The 25,851-nt window shown below is 40.2% G+C and overlaps 2 protein-coding genes across 3 annotated transcripts; one reads left to right on the top strand and one right to left on the bottom strand.

The window, feature by feature from the left end:
* Positions 1-934: 934 nt before the first annotated feature.
* MRPS22 (mitochondrial ribosomal protein S22) lies at positions 935-7,704 on the top strand. The gene is made up of 8 exons (XM_068407155.1): positions 935-1,055; positions 1,335-1,489; positions 2,673-2,837; positions 4,027-4,170; positions 4,662-4,745; positions 5,735-5,880; positions 7,157-7,265; positions 7,529-7,704. The coding sequence occupies exons 1-8, from the start codon at positions 935-937 to the stop codon at positions 7,619-7,621; spliced, it is 1,017 nt and encodes a 338-aa protein (XP_068263256.1). The 3' UTR covers positions 7,622-7,704.
* A 505-nt stretch (positions 7,705-8,209) lies between these two features.
* COPB2 (COPI coat complex subunit beta 2) lies at positions 8,210-25,042 on the bottom strand. 2 transcript variants are annotated; one of them, XM_068407153.1, is made up of 22 exons: positions 24,955-25,042; positions 23,107-23,244; positions 22,423-22,509; positions 20,538-20,664; positions 19,327-19,475; positions 18,014-18,160; positions 16,602-16,701; positions 16,323-16,465; positions 15,902-16,101; positions 15,198-15,308; positions 14,823-14,911; positions 14,638-14,744; positions 14,200-14,343; positions 13,384-13,514; positions 12,875-13,082; positions 12,535-12,645; positions 11,501-11,715; positions 11,126-11,218; positions 10,866-11,046; positions 10,652-10,720; positions 8,846-8,938; positions 8,210-8,558 (listed from the first exon to the last, which is right to left on the bottom strand). In XM_068407153.1, the coding sequence occupies exons 1-22, from the start codon at positions 24,955-24,957 to the stop codon at positions 8,463-8,465; spliced, it is 2,742 nt and encodes a 913-aa protein (XP_068263254.1). In that variant the 5' UTR covers positions 24,958-25,042; the 3' UTR covers positions 8,210-8,462. The 2 variants fall into 2 exon arrangements, with proteins under 2 accessions (XP_068263254.1, XP_068263255.1); XM_068407154.1 differs by having other exon boundaries at positions 8,846-8,935.
* Positions 25,043-25,851: the final 809 nt, after the last annotated feature.

Genomic DNA, 25,851 nt, shown 5'->3' with positions numbered 1-25,851 from the left:
AATACAGTTATTCATTTTCCCTCCTTTACAAAAATGTTAAAGCTCCCTGAACATGAGAAGACTGAACTTATCACCACCAATGGCAGTGACCGCTTTTAACAGACTGCAGAAGCCAGCGCACAATACAGGCACAGGTGCTCCTCAGGTAGTACTTTCAGGCATGAACACTTGCTGTGTTCTTTGGAGTTCCCGCAAATTATCAGCCAGACAGAAAGTCCACCACCTGACAATGAGATCGCCCTTTCAGTCACCGTGCAAGTGCCAAATTAGCAGACAGAGCCACATGAAGTTTTAAATTGGGTATAAATTACCACAGTATTTCTCCCCCTCAGGCAGAACTACCCAAGAACCAGGGCAGGCCGCTGCCTGCCCCGCCGGCTGACCGACCGGAGGGGCATCAGACCAGGCAGCTGCTGATAAAGGGCACCCACCTACCGCTTCGCACCTTTCCTAATCTCTGAGCAGTTGCAGTTTACCGGTGGTTTAAACACGGCAGTGTGCTCGGTGGCCTCAATTCCTCTTTTTTTTCCTGCTACTTTGCCTCCCCACTAAGCAGGGAAACCTGCCAGCCTGGAGCCCTGCTCCGTGCCCTTCCCGGCTGAGGGAGCCGGCGGTCCCCTCTCCTCCCGCCGCGTCCTTCCCGCCTCGCTCGCGCTCCCGCCGCCGCCGCCGTTGTCCCTGCTCTGACAGGAACAGCAGAACGGGTTCCCGCCCTAACCTGGCCCTCACCTCCGCCTCAGCAGCGTTTTATAACACAAACGCGCTGGGAGCAGCTTCTTGCCTTTTCCCTCGGGAAAAAGGCCCCTGGGACCACGTTTCTTTCTCACTGGGGCGGGCTGACAGCCCGGGCGAAGGGAGACTCCATTTCCCGGCGTGCCCCGCGGGGGCACCCGGCGCGCGCGCCGGCGGCGGGGCGGGAAGGGGCGTGCGCAAGATGGCGGCGCTCGGAGCGCGGGGCTCGGCGGCGGTGCCCGCGCGGCTGGCGCGCGCGGTGGGGGCACTGTGGGGCTGGCGCGCGCGGCGGGGGCTCGAGCAGGACGCGGGGGCCACGGGCGGTACGTGAGAGGGGGCGCGGAGGGGACCCCCCCGGCCTTGTCTCATAGACCGCAAGCGCCCGTTTGGCCGCCCGCGCCCTTCGCGGTGGGCGCCTGCAGGCCGCGGGGGGCCGAGGGCGGGGTGGGGGTGCCGGCGAGGCGGGAGGAAGCGTGGGGGGCTACGGCGGGGCCTTCGCCTGCGGGGAGGGGCTGGCGTGACCGTGGCGTGTCCTCTGCCCCCGCCCCGTTCTCGTCCCTTCCCTGCCAGCCGGGTTAACAGCGTGTGAAATCCCCCCGCAGAAGGAGAAGCCGCCAAGCCTTCCTTTGCGGATGAAGCGGTTCAAAACCTGCTCTACAAAATGACGGGGCTCAACCTGCAGAAGGTGTTTAGGCCGGTGAAAAAGGAGCTCAAGCCGCCCACGTACAAGCTGATGACAGAAGCTCAGCTGGAAGCGGTAGGCTGTGCCGCTTCCTCTTGAAATAAGTTTTGGTTTTAGCAAGAAGTCTGTAACAGTCCATATTTCTGCTTCCTTCAATGCTGCTCTTGCAAACATTTAGGAGGGCGACCAAGCTGGTGAAGGGTCTGGAGGGTCTGACCTACGAGGAACGGCTGAGGGAGCTGGGGTTGTTTAGCCTGGAGAAGAGGAGGCTCAGAGGTGACCTTATTGCAGTCTACAACTACCTGAAGGGAGGTTGTAGTGCCGTGGGAGTCGGCCTCTTCTCCCGGGCAACTAGAGATAGGACAAGAGGGCACAGCCTCAAGCTTCGCCAGGGAAGGTTCAGGTTGGACATTAGGAAGAATTTCTTCTCAGCAAGGGTCATTAGACATTGGAAGGGGCTGCCCAGGGAGGTGGTGGAGTCACCATCTCTGGATGTGTTTAAGAAAAGACTGGACATGGCACTTAGTGCCATGGTCTAGTTGACATGGTGGTGTCAGGGCAATGGTTGGACTCGATGATCCCAGAGGTCTCTTCCAACCTCGTTGATTCTGTGATTTAGATTTTTTTCCTTTGTTTCGGGTCATTTTCTAAATTAATGTAAATCAGTGTTTCTTCGCTTTAAATAGTTTTATTTCTCAATTGTTATGGAAGATGGAAGGAAATTGGATGTGTCTTTCCTTGAGTGACAGGTTCTCTTTATTATCCCCTTTCCTTATACTTGGTAATTGTGTTAAATGTCTTTATCTGATGTTTAAATTATAGCCCTGGGAATCCTTTGACTACTTTTTTTTCCTGTTGTCTGACCATTGTCCAGGATGACAAACTTGAGCCAGTTTTTCTTAACCACAATCACAGCTATATATAAACTGTTGATTGTGGTTTATGCTTTGGGGGGAAATTACCATGGAAAAATAGCTGATATAAACGTGGTGTGTGCAGCAGTATATGTGGATTTTAGTTTTGGAACTTCCTCCAGCAATTTGCCCAAGTTACAGTAGTGGTATATTGTTCACATGCGATTCATCTACCTGGAGATTGAATTAAGTGTCTCACTTCTTCTCAACTGCAGAAGAAAAAAAAAGTTTTCAAATATTTCTCTCTAAATGAAAATATTTGTCCCAAAATTGTTTGTTAGCTTTTCAATAGGATGGATTTTTTAAATTGTAAAATTAAACTACTTTTTTTTTTTCCCCTCAAGGCCACAAGAAAAGCCATTGAGGAAGCTAAAGAAAAACTAATCATGCCCCCTGTTTTGAAGGAACGAGAGCCAATTGATGACATCTTAGCAGAAGACAAGTTCCTTGAAGGAACTGAAACTACAAAATATGTGTTTACAGATTTAACTTACTCCATTCCACATCGTGTAAGTAACAGTGTATTAATTTATTTTGAGAGCTTTTCATTCTTAATTTCCAAATAAGCTTTAGGTTTTAATAAAATGTAGTTATAGCAGTTTGCCAAAAGGCTGAGGAGTTCTAAATTCAGTCTGGTACAAGACAATACAGAGACATGTATTTCTAAATGTTTGCTTCTAACTGATAATGATAAATTACATTCCAGTGTTCAAAAGCAGGTGTGGGGGGGAAGCTGTGGGATAGTTAGTTAACTATTTTAAAAGCAGATGCTTGTGATATATTGGGAGTGCTGAGTTCTTCCTTACTTCCTAGATGCTTTCTGTAGAATTGGGTTACTTAGTCCTATGCATAGACCAAAAGATGGAGCTACTCCACAGTTGCAAAAATCTGGTGGAAAGCTGAGTAAATGATAAATGAATTAATGGGAAAGCTGTGAAGAAACAGCTGTCAAATAGAATTGTGTATAGGGGTAAAGATCTCTTTGTATAATGAAACATCTAGATTGTCTTAAGCAGTAAGAGGCTGGAAAAATTCTTAACAAATAGTTACGATTCTAAGAAGTCTCCATGGTTCAAACATGTATAGTGATGATCCTGTGAAATGAATTGCCAAGTCTTCCATCTGTTACTCCATCTCAGAGCTCTCTTCGGGAACCTGCTATTTATTCATCTGCCTCAATGTACTGAAAACTTCCGCATCCTGACAAACTTTTGTGTCTGCTGCCCTAAATCAAATATCCTTGTGAACAGATCTGAGTGTACTGTTTTATTTGTTGTATGTTTTGTTTTGCGCTTGCTCTTACTCGATTCTAGCACCTACCTCTGAAACACAGTTAAAAAAGTACAAGACACTCGCATGCTTAATTTAGTATGTGCTATTAAATGCATGAAATCAGGCCAGCAACAATGCTAACTCCTTTCTCTGGGTACTAGTTATCTGTCTAAGCTTCAGAGAGCTGTAGCTTTTAGCGTAGGTGTATGCTACGTTAAAGTTAAGGTGCAAATGTAGCACTTAATTAGCAGGTACGGAGGGAGAAATGAGGAATCTAGCACATAGCAACAATCAGTTAGAAACTGGTATTATTATTGTGAGTTTACGTATAGAATGACTGCCAAATAAGAATCTCTTTTACAATGGTTCTGGCTACGAAGAGGAAAGACTTTGGGAGATAATACTCTCTTTTTACCTTCTTTTCAGGAACGTTTCATTGTAGTTAGACAACCAAATGGTGTATTACGCAAAGCGACCTGGGAAGAACGAGACAGAATGATACAGATATTCTTCCCAAAAGAAGGGCGCAGAGTAATTCCTCCAGTGGTATTCAAGGATGAACACCTTGTGGTAAGATTTTCATGGTTTTGAAAACTGATCATTTTTACTTAATTGTGAAACTGTGCTATTTGGACAGAGTAGCTGTGAATAAGCCAGTCTGCTTGTATGTTTTAAGCTGCTTGAATTCGGTTTTGAACAACTGCTTATCATTGTAACTCAGTTAAAATACTTATAATGAAGTTCCAGGTTAGGGCTAGGTAAATCCTGGGAAGGTGTAAATATTCTGTTGTACTAGAAATCCGCATTTAATTGTTATGCATTGATGAAATTGTATGCTTAAGCTGCAAATGTGAGCTTGTGTTTCAGAAACAAAAATTAGGAAATGCTGCATTAATGTCATCAAGGCAGTTACTGTACTTTTATCCATTTTGTGTTGTGATTAAGGGGATACTCACTGTATGTGTTGCCCAGAACAGAAATGTGGTGGCTGCTTTTTTGATTTTGGAGAGTTGGAATGGTGTGATGCACAATCTATTCCTGAATTTGAACTGTTGTTTTAGAATGTGTTTCAGCAAGACCGTCATGAGGATATCCTTAACATGTGCATTGCTCAGTTTGAGCCAGATTCACCTGACTATATCAGAGTGAGTTCACGTTTCATTTTTCTAGTAAAAAAATAGTACTAATGAAGAACTTCAGGGTTTGTTTTGTAAACATAAATATTATCTGGGGATCAAAGGTGTGCATTCAAATCATGTGCGTTCTTTTTCTCCCTCTATAGATTACCTGTTATCCTTGTAATGAGTTTTGTGGGTTTTTTTCTTGTAGAAAAGTAAAATAGGATTTCATTTAAGTAATTTTCAACAGTATAGAAAGAACTACAGATGCACAAAAATAGTCTTTGTATGGGTATTTGTGGTATCAAATCAGAATTAATAACGCCCGTAAATGGCCACAACCAGAGCTGTGCTACTAAAGTAATGCTAACTCCTGTGTTAGGATTTGAAAGGTAGATAACTGATGAAGCTAGATAACTGATGAAGTACACGTGAGAGCACTGTACACAAAGTATTATTTTTGACAAAGACCAGGTACAAAAATATACTTCTAGCTGAAATATTTAAATGTAGTCACCGTAGTTACTGGTGAATATGTTAGTCTACGCTTGCCTTTAAAATGTTTACTTCTCTTTAAGCTGTAATAATTTATCGAATCACTGAGAATGTAACTTCTATTAGGCAGTTTTTCAAGTATGTTTTCTTCCAAGTAAAATGTCACCTGGTTGCTGTAGCATTTTTCTCCTTAAAGAATAGATTACAACTTGACAGCAGTGAAATGAAGGTTCAGAGGTTATGTCATGTCGCTCCCTCCCCAAATTTTCAGTACAGAGCTAGTATTTAGCTTTCTCAACATAAAGATGTCTATGCTTAAGTACTAAGAACTGGGTTATCCCAGTGCTGCCCTGATTTATAACATGTATAAAGCTTTAAGGTAGCATGGTTTAATCCATGGCTTACTCCTGCTCTTTAGGGAGGTCTGAAAATAGATTAAGAACTCTTAAGTGAGAGGTAGAGGGGAGAAGCTCATCAAGCTCCACTTATGCTAATAAATCTGAAACCTTTTCTGTGTACAGGTTCATCATCGGACATATGATGACATTGAGAAACATGCCAAATACGATCTGCTCCGTTCAACAAGACACTTTGGAGGAATGGTGTGGTATCTAGTAAACAGAAAGAAAACGGATGGGTTACTAATAGATATGATCCACAGAGACTTGTAAGTGGTGTGTGTTATTTATTCTGCTTATCTAAACAAACAAAATTTGTTGAGAAATAAATAGAATAATTCTGCTTATCTGAACAAATAGCAAACAAGTACTCTTGTTTGAAAGTAAAAACAGTATTTCTGTAATATGTACAGAAGTTTTCGTTGCGTGAAATTTTAGGCTGGCTGTAACTTTTAGCTATATAGATGCTGAATGGAAGCACCAAGTACAGTCCATGAAGTTGTAGGGTATTAAACTAGGTTTCTGCAGAAATTAGCCTTTTGTAGTTGTTGGGTTTTTATTTTTGTTTCCCATGTAATTGTCAGTACGCTTCCAGCTCTGGGCAGTGCTGATTTTAAAGCCTAACAATTTTATACTACTGAGCTCAATTTTGGCTCTTAAGATTGGCACACTCTGGGTTTTAGAGCAATTCCTAAGTAGCTTAGGAACAGATAGATACACTTTCATTTTAAAGGGATGGATTTCTGTAAGATATGCTGCCAAACTTATTCAAAACTCCCTGAGGCAAACAGTATTTAATTGTTCAAAATGTCTAGAGCTAGGAGAAATTTGTACCATTACAACTTCAAGTTGCAGTGATGGTGGCATTCATTTCCTACTGTTGAAGTCAAAAGCTTTCCACAGGTGGTCAGATCTTACTTTTAAACCTGAGGATATGAAGAAATACAGGGAAGTTCCAGTTTTGGAATCAAATTGTTAAAGGGAAAATTCTGATATCTGGACAGTTTACATTATCAGAGTTTGGAGCATCTTTACCTGCCACCCACCAACTTTTGGCTTATGCTTACTTTTATGTAAAGCACCTGTTCGGTTTTAAATCCGGCTGAGGGCTGTCACAAGATTTCTAATGCTACTTCTGCAAAACATGCTAGTTACCGCAGTTGGTGTTGGAAAGTTTCTCTTTGGCACAGTTGTTCCACTAAATACTTGTTATTGGGTAATTAATTGTATTTTACAGAGAGCTTTCAGCTTTATTACTGCTGAACAGTCCATCAGGCTTAAACTGCAGTATGGATAAATCTATGTACCTTACCTGGTGCACCTTGGTTTTTGTGTGCTTCTGGTCTTCCTTCTCATGAACATCTGCCCTTGTAGTAGATGATGGGATGCCTGTTTAGCTGTATACTCTAATGACTGTGTACTCGGTGAAAGCAGAAGTTTATGAAAGCCTGTGGTGTGCAAAGTACACCACAAAGTACACTTTCTCTAAATACTCTTAACTATTACAAGAAAGTAATTACTAAAAATGGGCCTTTATTTGTTTAGGCTGGATGACACTACAAGTTTAATTACACTGTATCATATGCTTCATCCTGAATGTCAATCAGCAAAAGCAGCTAAAGAAGGGAAGCTTCAAGGAGTTGATCTGATCAAGGTATGCTTTTCTACTTTAAGGCTACTTAACTACAGAAGAGAAAGCTTTTAAACAGCAGAAGCCTGTTTTGTAGTCTAAATTTCTTCTTAAGCAGCAGATACTTAACTAGAACTGTTGTGCATGCCAGGTTGTTTTTTTTTTTTAAACAAGATATAGCTCCACCAGGATTTCAGTTGTAGCTGGCTGATCTGCCACTGGAATGATGAAATCTCATTATGTGTGTTCTTAATTGTACGTTAATTTCTCTCCTGCCATGTTTGTAGGTATTTGTGAAAACTGAATCACAGAAGGAAGGCTATATACAACTGGCCCTTCAGGCTTATGAAGAAGCAATGGCTACTTCTAAAGCTTCATGAAATAAACCTTAGTTCAGCATAAGTTTTAAGTGTGTTTATAAACCTTCTCTGTACAGGATTCCACAATAAATACTTTAAACAACTGCGTGTTCTAGAAATTTTTTTACTAAAATATGTAAGAATCACTGCAGCAGCTTGTTCTTTTCAGAAGTTCTATAAATGTGCTTACAGCAGTGATCATGTCACGCAGGTGACAACATACCCTGAGTTTAATTCCTTTACTGTTGCATCTTGAATCTAAAGAATTGCTCACAATTCATTTTACTTACTGAAGTTATGTGTAGGGTCTGGACAGCTTCATTTAGGAAGAAGTGTGTACCACCACATCTGTCCCTTAAGACATACTGCTGTTCCATTAGATCATTTAGCTAAAAGCGTTGTCTGAAAGAGTAACTGAGCTACTGCTTGTTAACAGATAGAAGCTAAATAGCACAGTGAAAAAGTAACCATATACCTAAGTGTCTATACTAAGAAAAGTCAGATTAAAATACTAATGCTTGGCTACTATGCTCGTGTTTAAAGTATTTGCAATACACACTATTGAAGCTGGGTTAATAGTGGAATACTAGTAAATGGAGAACAGAGGAATAGAATGTTTAAAAGGGTTTATTGAATTGCTTAATAAATGAAAGCATTTTTTAGTATGCACTGGAGCAGGCCTACATCTTGAATTTCAACATACTGGAAACTGATTCTTTTTGTACAGTTGCTAGGACTACCCTTCTTTCTACACGTACATGGTCCACTTGCAGTATAAAAACCAAATTAACTTGGAGCACATAGTCCACAGAACTTCATTCCTTTGTTTGGAGTAATTGATTTGGTCATCTAAAAAATATGTTCACTCATCCAAGATCTCTTCATCGAGATTGATATCTGTGGTATCAATATCCTCCAGATCCAAGTTATCTAAGTCATCTTCCAAATCCAGCAGTGTCTAGGAAAAGACAAGACTAGATTAAGGGGATACTAATATGGTTACATGTTAGCCATCTTATATGATGTATGATTCTGTAAGACTATTTGCACATTCTTTAGAACACCAAGCTGAGGCAGTCAGGGGGGACAGCAATGTTAAGCTGTAGAGAGAAGCTGCTTTCTTGGTAAGAAAGCATCTCAGAGTTGCAACTCTTTACCATGTTCTGACCAACTGTCTTTGGACTTCACCCTTTGTAAAATGGATTTAGTGCTTGTACTTCCCTTCATAAAAATATATTTCAGTACCTTCTGATCTCTTGTTGAAAGGAGATCAGAATTCTGCAAAACTGTCTTCATCACTTCTTGTTTAGGAGATGGAACTGGTTCTTCGGCCTTCTTCTAAAGAAAGAGAGATTCTTTAAGTTCTTTTGAATTTAAAATTCTTTCAACAAAAGTAAGTAAACAACAGCAGACCTATAATCCCCCTCTCCCGGTGGTTCTCTTTCAAAGTTTCCCTCAGTAATTCTTGAGCCACATCTTCACAGACAGTAAGTGTTCTAGTCCTCACTCCACTGGAGATGACCGTTTCCCCACCCAGTTTATTTAAAGCAGATGCTGATGGAACTGACACAATGAAAACAACCTGAAAGTATCAGTTAATTTCAAAGACTGAAGTGCTGTTAGAAAGTCAGTGATTTTCAAGGTCCTCAACAGGAAGGAGATTAGGTTACTTGAGACTGTCACAGCAGTTGTAGCAAAGGCGGTAAATCTTAGTCCTGTTGCTGGGCTTTGTGTTGCATAGCCTATCATCGTAACACTGAGCCTTCTCTCTTCACTGCTGCACAAGTTTTATATTAAGGTAATTCATCAGTTAGTACCATTACTGAAACAATGGTACTAGTCAATTAACTGTATGTAGATTAATTATATAATTATCTCCTAGAAAACTTCCCATACTCAGGCTCAGCTATAAGAGACAACTGTTGTTTAAGGACTTCTATGCAATCATTAACTGAATGCATAGATACGCTTCTAACATTAGTGGTCTTGTTTTCAGCTTCTAATGCAGGCTAGTTCTAATTTGGTTTAGGTAACTTTTGCAATGCTACTCCTGTATCTTCTTTAACAAATGTGTGCACAAGTTTGATTTTGCTTTAATGATGCTTGCTTTGATACACAAGAAGCAAATAGTCACTAAAGCTACGTGAAAGTAAGCTAACTTCTCTGAACTGTCAATGAAATTTGTACTGCATCTCCTACGAGGAAAAAATAGACAGAATGGAAAGTTGTGACCTTCTGTTTCTCCTTCAGTTTCCACTGCAGTTCTTTTAGAAGTTTATAGCCTCAAAGATCTGTGCCAACAGGATTGTCCTTCCAAAACTCTCACATTCTGATTTACATGTTTAAATGTAAAGTGTATTTGACATGAGCAAGAATTAGAAATTGTCATCTTCTGTTTAAGCTCTTAAAGCATTTTAAGTGTTCGTTTCAATCTGTATACTTAAACCTCATATTTAAGTCCTATGTTTTCTGCATAATACTTGACAACTGAGCTGGTCAAAAAAAAAAACCGAAACAGAAGAGTTTGAGTTACTTCAGATATTGATTAGAACATATTTTCCAGTAATTCAGCAGGATTCCTAGTCAGTTAGTTATGGAATAGTCTTACTCTACAACCATGCACAGAAGCAAAGAATATAAAGCATTTTTAATTGCTGTAATATGCAAGAGTTTCCAGGTTCCAACTACTGAGCTTTTAGAAAACTAGCAGCAGTTGAGGCAGTGTTTGCATATGGAATTCAAATGTTTTTCTGCAGGATGAATTCAATGGTAAGACTCTACAATTACTCACACTAACAAAAGATGACCCAAGATAAGCAACCACACAAAAGAAATACTTTCACAGTCATGAAAGTATTAGTTGCATCAGACTCTTAATCTGCTTCTGTAACTACTAATGTAAAAGAACATGGAACTCAGTTGCAGTGCTTACAGTCAAGCCAATAAGAGCAATAATTTGTCCACTATTGGTGAAATATTCTCCAGGGTAGATGTTACCATACAATAGCAAAATGGCCTCTTTCTTAGAGTTCATTTAGTAGTAACACTGACCTGAGATGCCATTACTCCAGAAGGCTCAAAGGCTTTTGCTTCCTCAAGTAAGTTTCTTTCTTCATTTGGCTAAAAGTAAAAAGAACAAAAACACCAACACACACGTTCATGGAATGTTTAAGTGGTTGCACTGACTTGCTTAAAGCTGAATTTACACAGCACCAAATGTTTTTCCTCTACAGACAATAAGAGCTCCCACTTCCTTCTTACTTACAGTGACAAGGGGGTATTCCCTGGCTGGCCGCAAGTCAGCAAGACTTTGTTTAACATATTCTTCAGCAACAAATGCTTCCTTTAATCCAGGGAAAAGATTTTCATATTCTGTAGGATCAGCGAGGGATTCAGCAGCTTTTTGATTGACTTTAGAGAGACTCTCCCTCCACAGTTTAACAACCCTGGAGGTGCAAACCATATTTGTTATATACAGCTAATTTTGACAACACTATTCATGCTCTGCATATGCTTTGAAGTTACCTTGAAACTTGACTTGGTAAATACGTCCGTGCAAGAAAAGCAGCTTCTGGGAGACGCCCGGTTTTAATCAGGAGTTCCAAACATGAATCAAGCCTAAAAGATTTTAAAATGTGATTTTAACCAGTAAGTTTAATAAAGACAAATTTTTGTATTAGATTAGCTGTTTTTTCTATTACATTAATCTAAAGCGCTTTCATTTCAGATTTAAGAGTAGCAGCCATCATAAAATAGAATCAGCTTTTTTAAAAAGGCACATGCCACAAGCTTTGTGCAGGAAGTTTTAAGTTAGCTGCAGTTAACCATTTGAAGATCCTGAGGTTCTTTGCATTTCGGAAAGCAGAACAGGACAATCTGAATCTCATGCTTGCTACGTACTTTCCCTGCAGGAAGTAGCTCATAAATGCAACATTGTTCTTGCCATCTTTTTCTGCTCCTTCAGCTAACTTATCCACCATGTTAGCATTTCCTGAAGCTGTCGCCAGGAGCAGTAGTCCTCCGTAGTCTTGTGCATGGTGGAGACATTCCTGGGCTAAGCCAAACTGGCATTTACTAATGGCAAGCTCAGCAAGTTGCTTCCATTTCTGTTCTGACTAATGGTGCAAAAAGGGGAGAGGGAGAAAAAGAAAAAGACAGCTCACATATTTGAACAGCATTTAAAGATTTTTCAGAGCATTCAATATGAAACTATAAGTTTACTTGTGAAGGCACTGTATCCCACCATTACACTTGTCTTCCCTTTGAGGTACTATGATTACTGCAGCTTCACAGCATGACACAGTGAGTGTTACATGCAGATCATTACACAGCTATACCATTACATCAAATAAACAGTTTTGCATTAAACATGGAGGGAGGAGGTAGAAATAACTTTGGAAATTTCAACGCTAACAATCTCTTAAAGAAAGCTCCCAAGTTAACCTTCAGAATGTAAGTCAGACATTTGTGTCTGTAACTAAGTTAACATTCCTTATCAGTAACTAACATTTTACAGCAGCAACTGTGAAATCAATTCTCTGAATAATGGCTATGGGACAAATCACTGCTGTCAGCCTTCTTAGTGCATCAGTCTAATTGCCTAGGCTAGAACAAAGGCCCTGAGGCTTCAGGCCTGCCACTCCTCCTCTCACTGCTCAATACTGAAGATTAATGCTTGATTCTTTGTTCAAGTTTTGTATTCTCCAGGAGTTCCTGCAGCTTTCTCAGCAGACAACATTTTCCTGTCCCCATTCCACAGCTTAGATTCCTTTGAATTACAGGCAGAAAAGCTTTATCAAGGAAGCTGGAGGCATTTATATAGTGTTCAGGGAGCTGTACTGCATCCCCACAAACCATTGTCTTTTCTTACAGGGCCTCTTAGGTTCATGCTAATACTCAGAATTTGTATGAATTGCCAAAACTTCTCTGTTTACCTCTGCTTCCACTGCAAGCTGATAGGCTATTTTTAATTCTCCAAGTTGAAGAGCAAGTTCAAAACGATGCTCTGGATCTGTAGATACTGCAAGAGCTTGTTGTTTGAAGCCCTAAAATAAAAAACTGAAAGTAAGACTGTGCTCTGTCAGGTCAAACAGCATCCTAGATGTTCTAACAAAAGCCCCATAACAGAAGGTTACAGTATTTTCAAATACAGATCATTAACAAGACTTAGTGCTTACAGATAAGCACTGTAATAATCTGGTTTAGCAAATTCAATTAGAAATGTGAATAAACCAATTTATTAAGTTTTTGATAACTAAAAAGTAGTTTTCTTGCCTGTTTTTCAAGAAAATGTGCAACTCTGGTTCTCTGTTCTTTTGGAATCGTGGGAAGAACTTTATCAGCCATACTGAAATCTCTTCTCATCACAGCAGTTTGATATTCAAGCACTGAGACCAGCAAAGAGTAGCTAACAATGTTTAGCTCTTTGTCACCCAAATAGAGTCGGTTGTCCTTAGGGATATAGCCCAAAAGATACATTGTCCTGAAACAAAACAAAAAATATTCATCTTGAATAGATCCGCTACCAGTCTATAAAAAAAGTCCAACAGCTCTTACAGTAGGAAGAATACTCACATGAAAAATTCTACTTTCACTGTATGTGCACTTTCACATAACTCTGTTTATTCCCTCCAAGATGACATTACTGCCTCAGAACATACATTAGCACGATATGCAAGTAGTAGTAGTAGTAATGCACAGCAAGCAGGTGACAGGGTTCACCTTGTCCTAACTTCACTGGAAGCCCCTTTATCACTTGCTTACAACCCGATGCAGCAACTTACCTGTCTAAATGGGCAATAGTGACAATTTCTCCTCCAACATAGTAGTTGAGTCTGTTCACAGAACTGGTGTAAATAAAGCAGTCGCCTACCCACAAGCCTGTTTTCACAATCTCCTGAATCTCACCAAGAACCTGCAAATGAAATTCAATTTAATTAGATATGTAAAAAAGTACTTTTAGTTAGCAGTAAGGCTATTGCATTTTCAAATTATACTTAATATTCTATACTTAAGTAAATAGTTGGGCAAGTTGTAAAAAAGTTTAGATACAGATTGGAAGTACTTTAATGCTTTCAATTTTACAAAAATGATGTAACATATGAAATCTCTACCTTAATACTTAAATAAACCAATTACAAATCCAGGAAACAAGCACCAAACTAAGTGTTAAGCAAGATAATCAAAGAAAAATTTCACAAGGAAAGTTCTGTTTCTGACATTTCACAGCATGAGGTTTTTTTACTTATTCTCAAATTTCACTAACATTTCAAAAGTTGAAAATTGCAGAAAAAGTTTAAGCAACGTAAACATACTACCCGAGTGTGTGCTTTAAAAATAACCTCTATAACTCTGTAAGAATGGTAAACAGATATCTGAAGAGAAACATAGGCATCAAGTGTTGTCATTCTGGGATTCCAACAGGGATGCTCTCCCCAGGGAACCCAAATAAAATGATTAACAGTGTTTCTCAGGTGGGTGTATACTGTATTCCAGTGTTCTGGAAACCAGAATTTAACAGGACTATGTTAAGGACTACATTTGCTATACGCGGGGAAGGCTTGCTTCTAATCCTATTCCTTTTTTTAAACAGAAGGTACCTCAAAAGCATCTTCAATTCCATCTTCAGTGACACCTTCATGTGTTTCTTGGGCTGCTGCAACTTTCTCTGATAGGTATTTCAGAATGAAGAACGACTCTTCTGTAGCAATGCAGACAAGCTCACCCGAGTCAGACCAGAAAATCTGTATCATCAGAATCAATAATGGCACTGTTTTAGAGACCCCAGGTTAACAAAGCAGGATGTATGAATTAAGGTTAAACATACTAACTCCAACAGAAGCTTTAGTACCTGAGAAGCCAACACATACAGGGATTTTTTTCCCCTTCTGCTACAATATTGAGATAAACTTAAGAAGTGATTACTTTGTGATTGACAGCTTGGCTTCATTCAAGAAAATCAGCAGTCCAGTTAAAAAAAAAAAACAAAACAGTAAACACAGACAGGTAAATATCTTCAGTCTCATCTAGAAACTTACATGTTTGGGCTGAATTTCAATTCTGCGAATCAGTTCTGTGTTTTCCCAATCATAGAACGCCAAACCATTAACAGATCGGACACCCAACAGGAAGCCACCATAGATGCCTACAAGAGAATAAAGGTGGTAGAAATCCACATTGTGCAAAAAATGCACCAACATTATCTATTTTAAAAAAAACTTACCTTCTGCTCCAAAATCAGGTTTGAACGACTTCTTCTCTTTGAAATTTTTAAATATCTTTACAACACTGTTGCTCTCCCTGATTGCGTATCTAAAGAAAGATTGCATTGTAAAAAAAATTAAAATTATTTGGCTTCCAAAGTAGCAAATTACTAAAATCATGAGCTGCTATACAACAACTGCATTTGATTTACCTTCAAAAATCAGCAGTGCTACAAATGGAAATTTAAAAAAAAAAAATTTTAAAGCAGGACAGTTACTGGAAGTTCATTATCCACACAGGTTTTAGTCTTCAGGCCAGTTTACCATTTGTACATCCTGGAAACTAGCAGCAGCAAATTTAAGCTAATACAAAGGAAAAAATCTGCAACACTTACTCTGAAGAATCATGTGCCCATACGAACTCCTGTGCAGAACCAAAGCTCTTGTTTCTCAAAGCCATAGCTGTGTAGATGATGTATTCACCATCACCACACACTACTACAAACCTAGAGCAGGAGAAAGATGCATGTGTCAGACAGCTGTGTTCAGTTCAATAGGCATGAGCAAGTAGACAAACTATCTGAAAAGGCCCCCAACGCAATATGATCACTGCAAAGGCAGACAGAATAAAAGAGCTTCGTATATTCCAAAAATGTCACAGAACTGGATTTTCCTCTGTGTCACATTGCTAGCTACTTGCTATTCCCTCTTCCTTCTGGTCTCTACTGAGTGGCTCTTGTACCTTGTATCCCTTTACCTCTTCTTTTATTTTAGCTTATCCGTTAACAAAAAAAAAAAAATTCAACAGAAGTGATAAAAGAATGTGGTTTGCTGCTATTACCTTGTACATTTTGTTTGCGTGCTTCTTCCCCTACCTAGAAATTCCAACTTGTCTGTTTAAGCAGCTCTTACAGCTGAAGCCCAATTATTATTCTGATCGTACAGTGCCTGGCTCTGATACACCTGTCCTCCATAGGCCCTCAGCCACCAGCACACGTGCAACTCATGTTTTTCATTCAAAAAGGTTTCCAATATTAAAAAAAAAAAAAAAAAAGCAGAAATCAGAAATGTTTAAGTATTTTGTTCTAAGATCTATTACCGTCCATTAGGGTTGTGCTGAATTGTCTGAGGATAGATTTCACAGCTCCCCATGTCCTTTACAGCCAGTGGTAATCTTTCTCCATCTTTGATTTCAGCATCTCCCATAGCTTTCAAGTTAGCCTGTTGGACTTCTGAGTGCTTAGCCCAAATAATTTTTCCATTTGCATCCATGGACATAGCAGGTTCTTCACGACCAAGCTAGGAAGTGTACCACAAGAATTTAGAGGATGGAGGAAATAAACTCTTGATTTTCTTTTCAGTTGAACATATCTAGTGAAATACCCTGGCTCTGTCTAAAAATGTCAATTAAAATGCCAAATTTTCAGTATTTTACATATTATCACAGAACCAGAAATCAGTTGCTCTGTACACAGGACAGTGATGAATCACCATTTCTCATTTCAAATCATTAATTGTACCTTAACAATAATGCTGCCTTCATCATATCCCAAAGCCACGTTATTGGATCCTCTTAAACTGGCCACACACCACACTCTCTCCATACCGTAGTTGAGGGTACTTTCCAGGCGGTAAGTGCTTGAATGCCAAATGCGCACAGTTCCTAGAGGAAAAGGAAAGAAATACATGCCTTTTATCTCCGCTCAATGTGGGGGCAGGAGGTGTGTAGCCACACCACAACAAAAGTTCTCCCATAAGTTCTTCCCTTGTCCTTTATTTATCAGAAAATACAAAATTACCATCTTCTGAGCCTGTGATAATGATAGGCAATTCAGGATGGAAGCTGACACACGACACATTTTGAGCATGTCCTTCCAGGGTTTGTACACACGTTTTATTCTGAAAAAAAAGAGTTGCAAGTACAGGTACAGATACTAAACACGTTGCTACATTTTTACCTTGATTTCTTAAAGTCTCCCCCCAAATCCAAAATTTCTCTGAAAATATATTTCTCTGGATTTCTTCCGGAAACATTTATTTCCAAGATGCTCAAACAGCAGCATTAGACATATTGAAAACTGTGATTGTATTGAGTTAATTTCTCCTCCCCAGAAGAAAGTATTTATTTCCCTTGACATAGTTGTTTTTCCTCTTATTTTCAGGTGGGTTTCTGCCTAGAAGATATGCTTCCTCAGAGCTATGTAGCATAATAGATCAAAGCAAGACAGAAAGGTGAGTTCACTGCAAAAAAAATCAGAGCAAAACATCCACCTGAATCTAATTACAGGTGAAGATAGATCTAATATTGTCTTTGTTAAGAATGTTCATTCACACCGTTGTGAAAGAAAAGTCTACTCTGCTTGAGACAGGTAAGATTAGACTATGTAACTGATGTGTACAACTGTACACAGTGGCAAAATTTCAATTACTGTTATGTAATGGTCATTTCTGCAGCACACACTTAATTACAGCCCTAGCTTTAACTTCTGAGCTTGTATTTACTCTAGGGCAATACACTTTAACAACCAGAAAATACTATCTAACAGATTTTGTCTTGCCCTTCTGGCCATTCATACACTTGCACACAGGAAGAACTTAGGAGCTCCAAGTTCCAGCAACAGAACTGAATCTCTGGATTCAATCTCTCTTTCCCGTAGAGCATTCAAAGAAGTCACCTCATGACCCCTGCAAACTGTCAAGTAGAAGCACATGCATGTGTGTGCATGCAACGTGTGCCTGTGTAAATGGGCACAGGATGAAAAAGGAGAGAGCGGAGGGAATAAAGAAAAGAGGAAAAAAATAATGAGAAGTGAAAGGATGGAAAGACTTGATACATGAACAATATCTACATTTGAACATAGAAGAGGAGCACCTTAATCCACAAAAAAAGAAGTCCAAAAGACAGGGATTACTACACTATGAGAAAAAACCCTAATACTAATAAGAGAAACCTTATGTCAAATTTAATTCTACAATCTAACATGCTGTGAATTTAAATAACCTCAAAGTTTTCTTGAGGGTTAACAAAATATTTTTTTTTTAAATGAAAAACATATCATGAAATATTTCCCCCCTCACTTCCTTCTTTCCAAGGAAAAATGACGAAAATCTGTTGGTGTATTCAAGTCCTTTCCTTCTCTTTCTATTTCTTCACTAATGGTTTTGCTATGGCCGCCTGCACAAAAGTTTATGAAAAGAGTCAAACACATACCTGGTAGTCCCAAATCTTAACCAACCGGTCATCTGCACCTGAAATGAGATACGGCTTGTCTCCTCCACTGTAATAGTCAATGCAGTTCACTCCTTTCTCATGGCCTTCCAAAGTAAAGTTGGGTGAAGAGGAGCCAAGTTGCCACACCTTCCCAGAAAAAAAAAAAACAACAACAAACCCAACCACATGTAGTTATCGATCTTTTGCATGCAGGTCAACCTTGCCAAACAGAGCAGGTATTCAGATGTACTTTACAATTCCAAAGATACAGAACATGGAATTCCAAAGATGCGGTTGTTTTCTTAGGTGAAGAATCTGAACGACTGCTTATCAAACTAGCAATCCTCCCTCCCCAAATAAACAGAAATAACATGCTGAGTTGCACACGCACACCTCTAAATACTGGAATTGGTTTATTTTGATTTTTTTTTTAAAGGACATAAACTTACGTAAGACACTGCAAGAAGCAGTATCTGCTTATGAAATTAACTAATAGACCTAGAAAAAGCAATCAACTATTTTTGCATACACGGTCTGCCCTCAGCTGTGTCCTGAATTTTATTTTTTCCAGTTACATCAAATGAATGACAAATCTCATGCTAAATGAGGACTCAAAATGAATCGAGTCAAGTTGCATATATACTGCTATTTTCCCATGATTATCACATCAAATCAACATTTATATGCACCTAATTTCAAACCTGAGGATGTATGAAATCAAAACTGTTTTTTTACAGCCAATATACTGATAATTTATAGGGGATGTGAGGAAGTCTCACTGCTCCGATGGCTGTAAATATATAGTCCTGGATATGTAGTAATAGTTTCACAGCAAATGAGACTCATCAGGGTCTACCATAAGAAGGCTGAAGACACCTTTGGAAACAGGATAGACAGACAGCCAAGGACATCAAAACAATGGGAGAAACACTTTTTTTTTTTTCCTTTTAAATGCATACAGTTAAAGGCTTTACCCACTATATAGTTTCAATTCTCCCAAACTACTCATTGACAGTATAACCATTACCCCTACCCAATATCTGTGTGTAATCCAAATGGAAACACAGCACTTAAAATTTAGAGAACCACATTTCAATGATTAGAGGTGACAGATAATCTTGTAAATTTACTGAATTACTTAGTAGGTGCACAGTAACTCAACCAACGTTCAGGTCTTTGTTCAATAAAAATTCTGTTATTGCACCTGCTTTTAATAATTCTGACCCATTGTCCATACAGTATTATTGGTTTGTGTACTCTGTCTGGCGATTACTTAATGACTAAAAAAGAACCCCAAGATACAGTTTCTCTACCTTGATTGTCCTATCCAAAGAGGCACTGGCAAACTGATTATTGTCCTTTGGGTTTATGACAATCTGCATGACATAATGGGTATGTCCTTCAAACACCTGAGAACAAGACCATTTTTTATCCCAGTCCCAGAGTTTAATGAGCATGTCATCTGAAAAAAAAAAACAAAAAAAAACCCAAACCACCAAGCTTCAGTTAGTTTAATCTATTCTGATACCTACCTTCTTAAACTACACAATCCTTAATAACACCAAGTTAAAGGCTCACTCATCCCTTCCCCCTTGAAAGGAGGCACTGCTAATACTCAATATATTTTTCATCTGTAAGATTACCGGTCCTTCCTCGCAGAAGGACCACAGGGAGTACAAGTTTCTCAAAAAGACTGTCCAGTAAAATGGTGATAAAGCTAAGGAAGAAATACATCTGTCTAAAAAAGGTAGATTAAGAATTGATATTAAGGTATTGAATTATTAATCTTAAAATACTGGGCAGATATTAAGGAATTGGACCTATGCTTTCTTCTGCAGCACCTACTCTGATGAGCACTAAGGAGCAGAAAGCAGAGAAAACCATGCTACCTTCCCAGTACCTTTATTTTAAGTGTAAGTGTATTAGCTTCAACAGCAAAACACAGAAATACATGGTGCTTTTGACTCACAAGGCTCTCTGCATTCTTGCAGAGCTCTGACTGCATTAGTAAGGTTTCCAGGAATGAAAAGGACTGAGTAGCACAATGTAGATGTTCTTGGGCAAGATCTGTTGGGACACTGTGATCTTCCAATCCTGAGTAACATAGATCACCTCAAATAACAGAGCTCAGTAGTATTTTGCGAAAAAAGATGAAGTTGCTTCATTATGTAATTTTTTAAAAAAACCCAGAACTTCAGCTTGGCACACTCTCACATAACAGCCAATTAGCACATAGATGAACCTCTCCTCTGGCACATATTAAGCAACAAGGTTCTTTGGTTATCTCCAACAAGAACATAAGCTATTATATTTTAAATTGTAAGTACAGTTGATATCCCATTAAAAAAACATGAATGCATCTGGCAAAGAAATAACATGAAACGACAACTGTCATGTTGGCTACTTGCTCAAAGATTCCTGTTTCAGCAGAAATAGAAAAAACATGCAATCCCTCGTTAGACAGAAAACAGAAGCCTAAAAATAGCTGGTTAATAAATATAAAAATATACCAAAGAACTCTTACCGCTGCTTGTCAGTATGAAAGGCTGTGTGGGATGCACAGCAATACAACGAATGTAATCTGAATGTGCTTCAAACATGTGAACTCTTTCCAAGGTGTTATAATTAAAAACTCTAATTTGCATGTCATCCTACGAAAGGGAAGAAAAGCCACCATTAAAACAGGACTCTCTGTAGAATACAACTTATATTCAATGCAGGGTAGCTAGAAAAAAGACATTCCACCACTGAAGAGCCTCTAACAACAAAATGTTTAAGAAAATGCCTTTTCTGTACATCACTAATGATACAAATTATACTTCGATTCAGGAATCTATAAACAACCCAATCCTATTCCAAGGCATTTATTAAATGAAAAAAACTTCAACTAAAATGTCATTTTTAAAAGATGTATTTAAAATAGTCTTTTTATTTAAAATTAAGGAAAGTGCAAAAATGCTTTTAAATTATTAATGCTTTATATGGAAGTGAAAAGCAAGGTCTCCAACATAAAATTGACAATGATGTTAACACTGGGGGGCCAGGAGGGAAGAAGTTGTAGCCCTAAGTCAAGTGGAAAGGTGATTTCAACTTTATTTTTTCAAATTGATATTTTGGCTGGGGGGGGGAAGGGATGTATTTTTATTTCAGCTACAGTATTAAAAGCAGTATTCCTAAACTTTAAAAAAAATTTTGAAGAAGTATCTAATGAGGAATAAAACATCAGGTAAAGCTTTCAGAAGTGACCATGACTTACAAGGCCATCAGAGTAAATGAAACTTAGTGATAAACTCTACACTACTTGTTTTATTCAAAGCATTTACTGTCTTTTCCTCTTTCTCACACACGCCTGTTTAAGCAGCAATACCTACAGAAAACATTCTTCAGAATGGCAGAAAAGGACAAGTATGTTCTTTTGAGACCAGCCCATCAGCATAATGAACATGGAACACACAGAATAAGAAATGACTAAGGTCACATTTTCATAGTCACTGACTAAGACTTGGCCCTGCTGCTGAAGGCAGTTGTCTTGCCCTTCCCTTACCATTTATTGCTATTGCACTGCAGCTTCCCTTGGCAAAGCTAGGATAAATGCAGCTGCATACTGAATCAGATCAAGAAACTGATCCAGGTGAAATTCAGTTAATAAAACTAAAAATGGAGACTAACTTTCATTAGTTACTAATCCAGTTTCCATGCAGCTGTTTTAACTCATGCTGCCAAAGAGGCAGCATCATACTTCTTCGGAAACAGTGTTAACTTATGTGCACTTGAAGTAACTGGGTCATGGAAGTGTAAGACAATGAAAAGACAAGAAATTTTTTACTCTCTGTATAGGGCAGAAGACGAGAAAAAAAAACTGAGACAAAATTTTAGGTATTACCTCAATTTAGACAAAAAACATTCATCCATCAAGAAAAATGTCTTACCAAGATTAGAATAAAACTATTCCTCTCAAAGTAGACTCACTGAATAAAAGCAGAGTATTTTTCTAGAGGTGAGTAATACTCTAAAAAATTTATTTTTAATATAACCAAGAACAAAAGTATAAAGTAACTTCTAAGTCATCTTACCTAGGATAGTCAATAGTTTCATCTTAAAGTAGCACTACTAATATTTAGTCAAAATTGGGTGCTGTGTTCCAGTTGACAGTAAAAGTTGAATCTAGATCTACCCTGCACTACATGCAGAATTAGCCACCATATTAGGTTGCTCTCCTTTGAAATGAAAAGTTTACGTTTCTAAGTTTACTTAAAGGAGAAAATTTCTGGGAAACTGTAGTGAAGTATTCATTTCTCTTCTAAATTCGTATCAAACCATAGTATTACGTGATGTACAAAGGAATGGCATGAATATAAATTAGAGCAAGTACTACTGCATATGTAAATCACAAGATGACGATAGCTTACAGCTCCTGTAACAACCCAGTTCTTTCTTGCCACGAATTTGGCAGCTCTGACTGGCAGGTCACACACTTCAAAAGTCTTCACCAGAGTCTAAAATAAAAAGAAGTTTATAGCATTGGAGAAAATATCAGTTTTGAAATCAGCTCTTTAGTATGTTGCCTTTGGCAACTCTCCAAGAATCCTACAACATTACATGCACACATTTTAAAAGGAACATACCTGTCCAAGAAGGGAGATACTTGCCTGTTCTGTTCTTTTAACATCACCTTTATGTTCTCCCTTCATTCTTACCCTAACCCAACCCAACCTTTTGGAGCTGCTGCCCAATTCCAACTATACTTGATAGACAGGTAGAGGTCTAACAGTTCCTACAACCTTCACAGATACAGATTGCAGGTACAAGACAGGGGCATCTAACCTTTCAGAATGAAAGGCATTAGTTTGCAAGGAATCCACAAAGGAGCTAATTCTTGAAAAATAAATTTATAGGAAATGAAACATCATTAAAGTCACAGCTAAAGATATTCCTTGTCTATTATTATAGTGACTTTTGTAATAAGACAGGGGAGAGTACAATTAGTGGCAGTGATTTAAAAGAGTCTTCTTGTGTATCTAGTATTGAAAAATAGAATTTATACACCTGTCAGTTATGACGATTTCATAATAAAGGAAAACCAAAATCATCACCTGTGTTTCATGGTTCCAAACACAGACACTGCCATTGTAAAGGCTAGCCAACATCCATGGTTCCGTGGGATGCAAGTCTACACTCTTCACCCGGTCAGACCGAGCTGTTAGTTTCCGTTTTATATCAAGTCGGAGAGGCTAGAGAGGAAAAGAATTGAGAATACCAAGTTATTCAACATAAAACTGGCACAGAAATATGATGGAAGAAGGAAAGCTGAAGTTAAACCTTAAAATAAAAGGAGTCAATCCTGCTTTTCAGGCAGACAAAAGACTACTACTCTTCTCTATTCATCTGCTTATTTGTTTTAGTAGGGGTTTCTGGAAACATCACATCCCCACCAATGGCAACTGGTCCATTTAATTTACTTCTGTAAAATTCAGATTTTTTTCATACTGTAGGAAGGATCTCCAGCACAGTCAAAAAAAAGATGCACTGCACATCTTTCTGGTGTCCTTGAACTACTGAAGCAAAGCAAAGAGAATTTGCTTCTAATACAAATGATAGAGAATGAATCTGCCTGCTACTTCACCTGAAAACACAGGTGGAAAAGCTAGTTATCACAACAGAACACAACAACATTTGCCCATTATGAATTTATTTCCGTTCACAATTCCAACATTACATTTTAGAATGGAACACTATATTGTAAAAACTGAGGGAAAAGTCTAAGACTTTCCCTTATAAAGAAGGCTTTGACCTTCATCACTGGCAATGTACAGCCAGAGTATTTAAAAGGCATGAAGTATAGCAAAGTGATTTTCTGAGATACTTGAGGCATTATATATTCGTTTAGACACTCAAAGACTGTTGAGCTCACTTAATGCTGCTGACGTTTTATCTCAGAGAACTTAATCGGTAATATCTGGTCAAAGAATGCTGCATGTGTTTAGCAGCAGAATAAAATTAATAAAACCTGCAGTTACATATGTTAGACACTGCAAGGAGAAAAAGATACCTGGCTATTGTGTAGTACCCGTAGCTTATAGATATGACATCTGACAGTAGAGAATGAAATTGTGGTTTATTTCTCCTGCCATAAATACTAGAAAAGTAGGCAAGATAATCACACGTGATTCTGTGCTTATCCTTGAAACTGCTCTTATCGACTGCTACTAAGGCCCAGACTATGGCTGATCTAAGAGGTTAACTCCAACATGCACTCACTTTGACAACTGTTAGGTCTGCTTGACAAATACCACACTGGTAACACAGCCCAAGGGACCTGCTCTGTGGATATTAGGGGACTTTCAAGTGCTTTCTTCTCATTAAGTTATTTAACTTAAATCACAGAATAATACTACGACTTCTTCAGATAGCACGGGGGCAGGGAAGCCCAAGTCAAGCAGAGCCAGAAGACCCTGCGCAGGCATCCCTGGCTTGTCCCGCCCAGAGCCAAACCCAGCTCCCTTAGGCAGGGCCAGCGGTGGGCAGAAGCGCCCCGCGATGTCCCGGCCCGGCTCCCGGCTCGTCGCGGCGGGGCGGCCGCTCAGGCCCTCACCCGGCGAGCCCTCCTGCTCTTCAGTTCACGGCCCCTTGCGCTGCGCTTCTGGAGGCGCGGGGGGAGCCGGCCAGAGCAGCAGCTGCGCGGTGCAGGGCTGGGCCACCTCACCGAGCCCGCGTAAAAACCCTTCAGGACTGACTTTTCAAGCCTCCCGCACCGGGGGCTTGCGCGCCCGGCCAGCCCCGCTGCAGCCGATCATCACCGGCCGCGGCACCCACCGGCCGCGGCACCCACCGGGGCAGCCCCCCACCCCTCCCCACGCCAGGCTGGGCTCCTGGGGCCAGCCCCCGCCCCGCCGCGCTCCGCGGGCACCAGGCCTCGGTCCCGGAGCCGCCCCCGGACTCACCATGGTCCCGCGTCGCCCCGCGGCCGCGCCAACGGCTGAGATGTCGCTGCGCCCCGGGCAGGCTCCGACCCTCCGACGTGGAGCTTCCGGACCCGCCGCTCTCGCGAGAGCTACGCCGGGAGCTCCCGGGCCTCGCGAGAGGGAGCCGCCCCCGCGGGATGCCGGGATATGTAGGCGGCTCCGCCGCGGCTGCGCGTCGCGGGGCAGGCTGGGAGTTGTAGTTGCCGCGCGCGGGAGGGCGCGCGCCGTCCCCTCAGGGCGGATGTGGCGGGCCTTCGGTGCGCGAGGCGGCGGCGGCAGCGCGGCCCCGCGGCCCAGCACCACCCTTTGTGCGACCTCGCACCTCTCGGTCAGATGATGGTGGTGGTGGTGGAGAGCCACCGGGCTGTGGCCAGGTGTGAGTGACCCTGAGAAGAGAAGGGTCCTCTGATCCCCCTGCCTGCTCGGTGTGGTCTGTCAGTGAGCGCAATGGCGACAGTGGTCAGAGGGGCCAGGTCCGCAGTGGTGAGCGTGACAGGGCCCTGAAGCACGGCCCTGGAAGGAGCCCAGCTTGCCTCCCGCACTCAGAAAGACGTGAGCCTGGTCAGTCCTGCGGACCTTGTAGATGTGAAAGGCTATGTGACATTTCTCCTCCTCTTAAGCTTTTTGTCACCTAAAGCTACAGATGCTGCAACCCCAAACAGCATCTAACAGAAACGTTATGGGGAATGTGGGATTTTGGGAAGCACCAAAGCGCAAAGAACCACTGTTGAGAAAATTTATCCTAGCACTGCTACCAGATTGAAGTTCCATCTTTAATTAAAAATTGCAACCCCCACATTTCATTGTATAGAGGAGAGGAATAACACGGAGGATATTTATATTCATTGGGATTCGGTTAAAGAAAATACTCCTTTT

This window comes from Nyctibius grandis, chromosome 8 (assembly GCF_013368605.1).
Source record: "Nyctibius grandis isolate bNycGra1 chromosome 8, bNycGra1.pri, whole genome shotgun sequence".
Classification (NCBI taxonomy): Eukaryota; Metazoa; Chordata; class Aves; order Nyctibiiformes; family Nyctibiidae; genus Nyctibius; species Nyctibius grandis.
The sequence above is the reverse complement of the archived record's forward strand: the minus strand, read 5'-3'. Positions and strand labels throughout refer to the sequence as shown.

Excerpts from the sequence above, each read along its gene's own strand:
- MRPS22 (XM_068407155.1), top strand. The coding sequence starts at position 935 with ATGGCGGCGCTCGGAGCGCGGGGCTCGGCGGCGGTGCCCGCGCGGCTG. Across the intron at positions 1,056-1,334 it reads GGACGCGGGGGCCACGGGCG|AAGGAGAAGCCGCCAAGCCT; the intron begins GTACGTGAGAGG and ends ATCCCCCCGCAG. Across the intron at positions 4,171-4,661 it reads TCAAGGATGAACACCTTGTG|AATGTGTTTCAGCAAGACCG; the intron begins GTAAGATTTTCA and ends CTGTTGTTTTAG.
- COPB2 (XM_068407153.1), bottom strand. Across the intron at positions 11,716-12,534 it reads AGCTTGCAGTGGAAGCAGAG|TCAGAACAGAAATGGAAGCA; the intron begins GTAAACAGAGAA and ends TTGCACCATTAG. Across the intron at positions 10,721-10,865 it reads GGGAATACCCCCTTGTCACT|CCAAATGAAGAAAGAAACTT; the intron begins GTAAGTAAGAAG and ends TTTTACTTTTAG.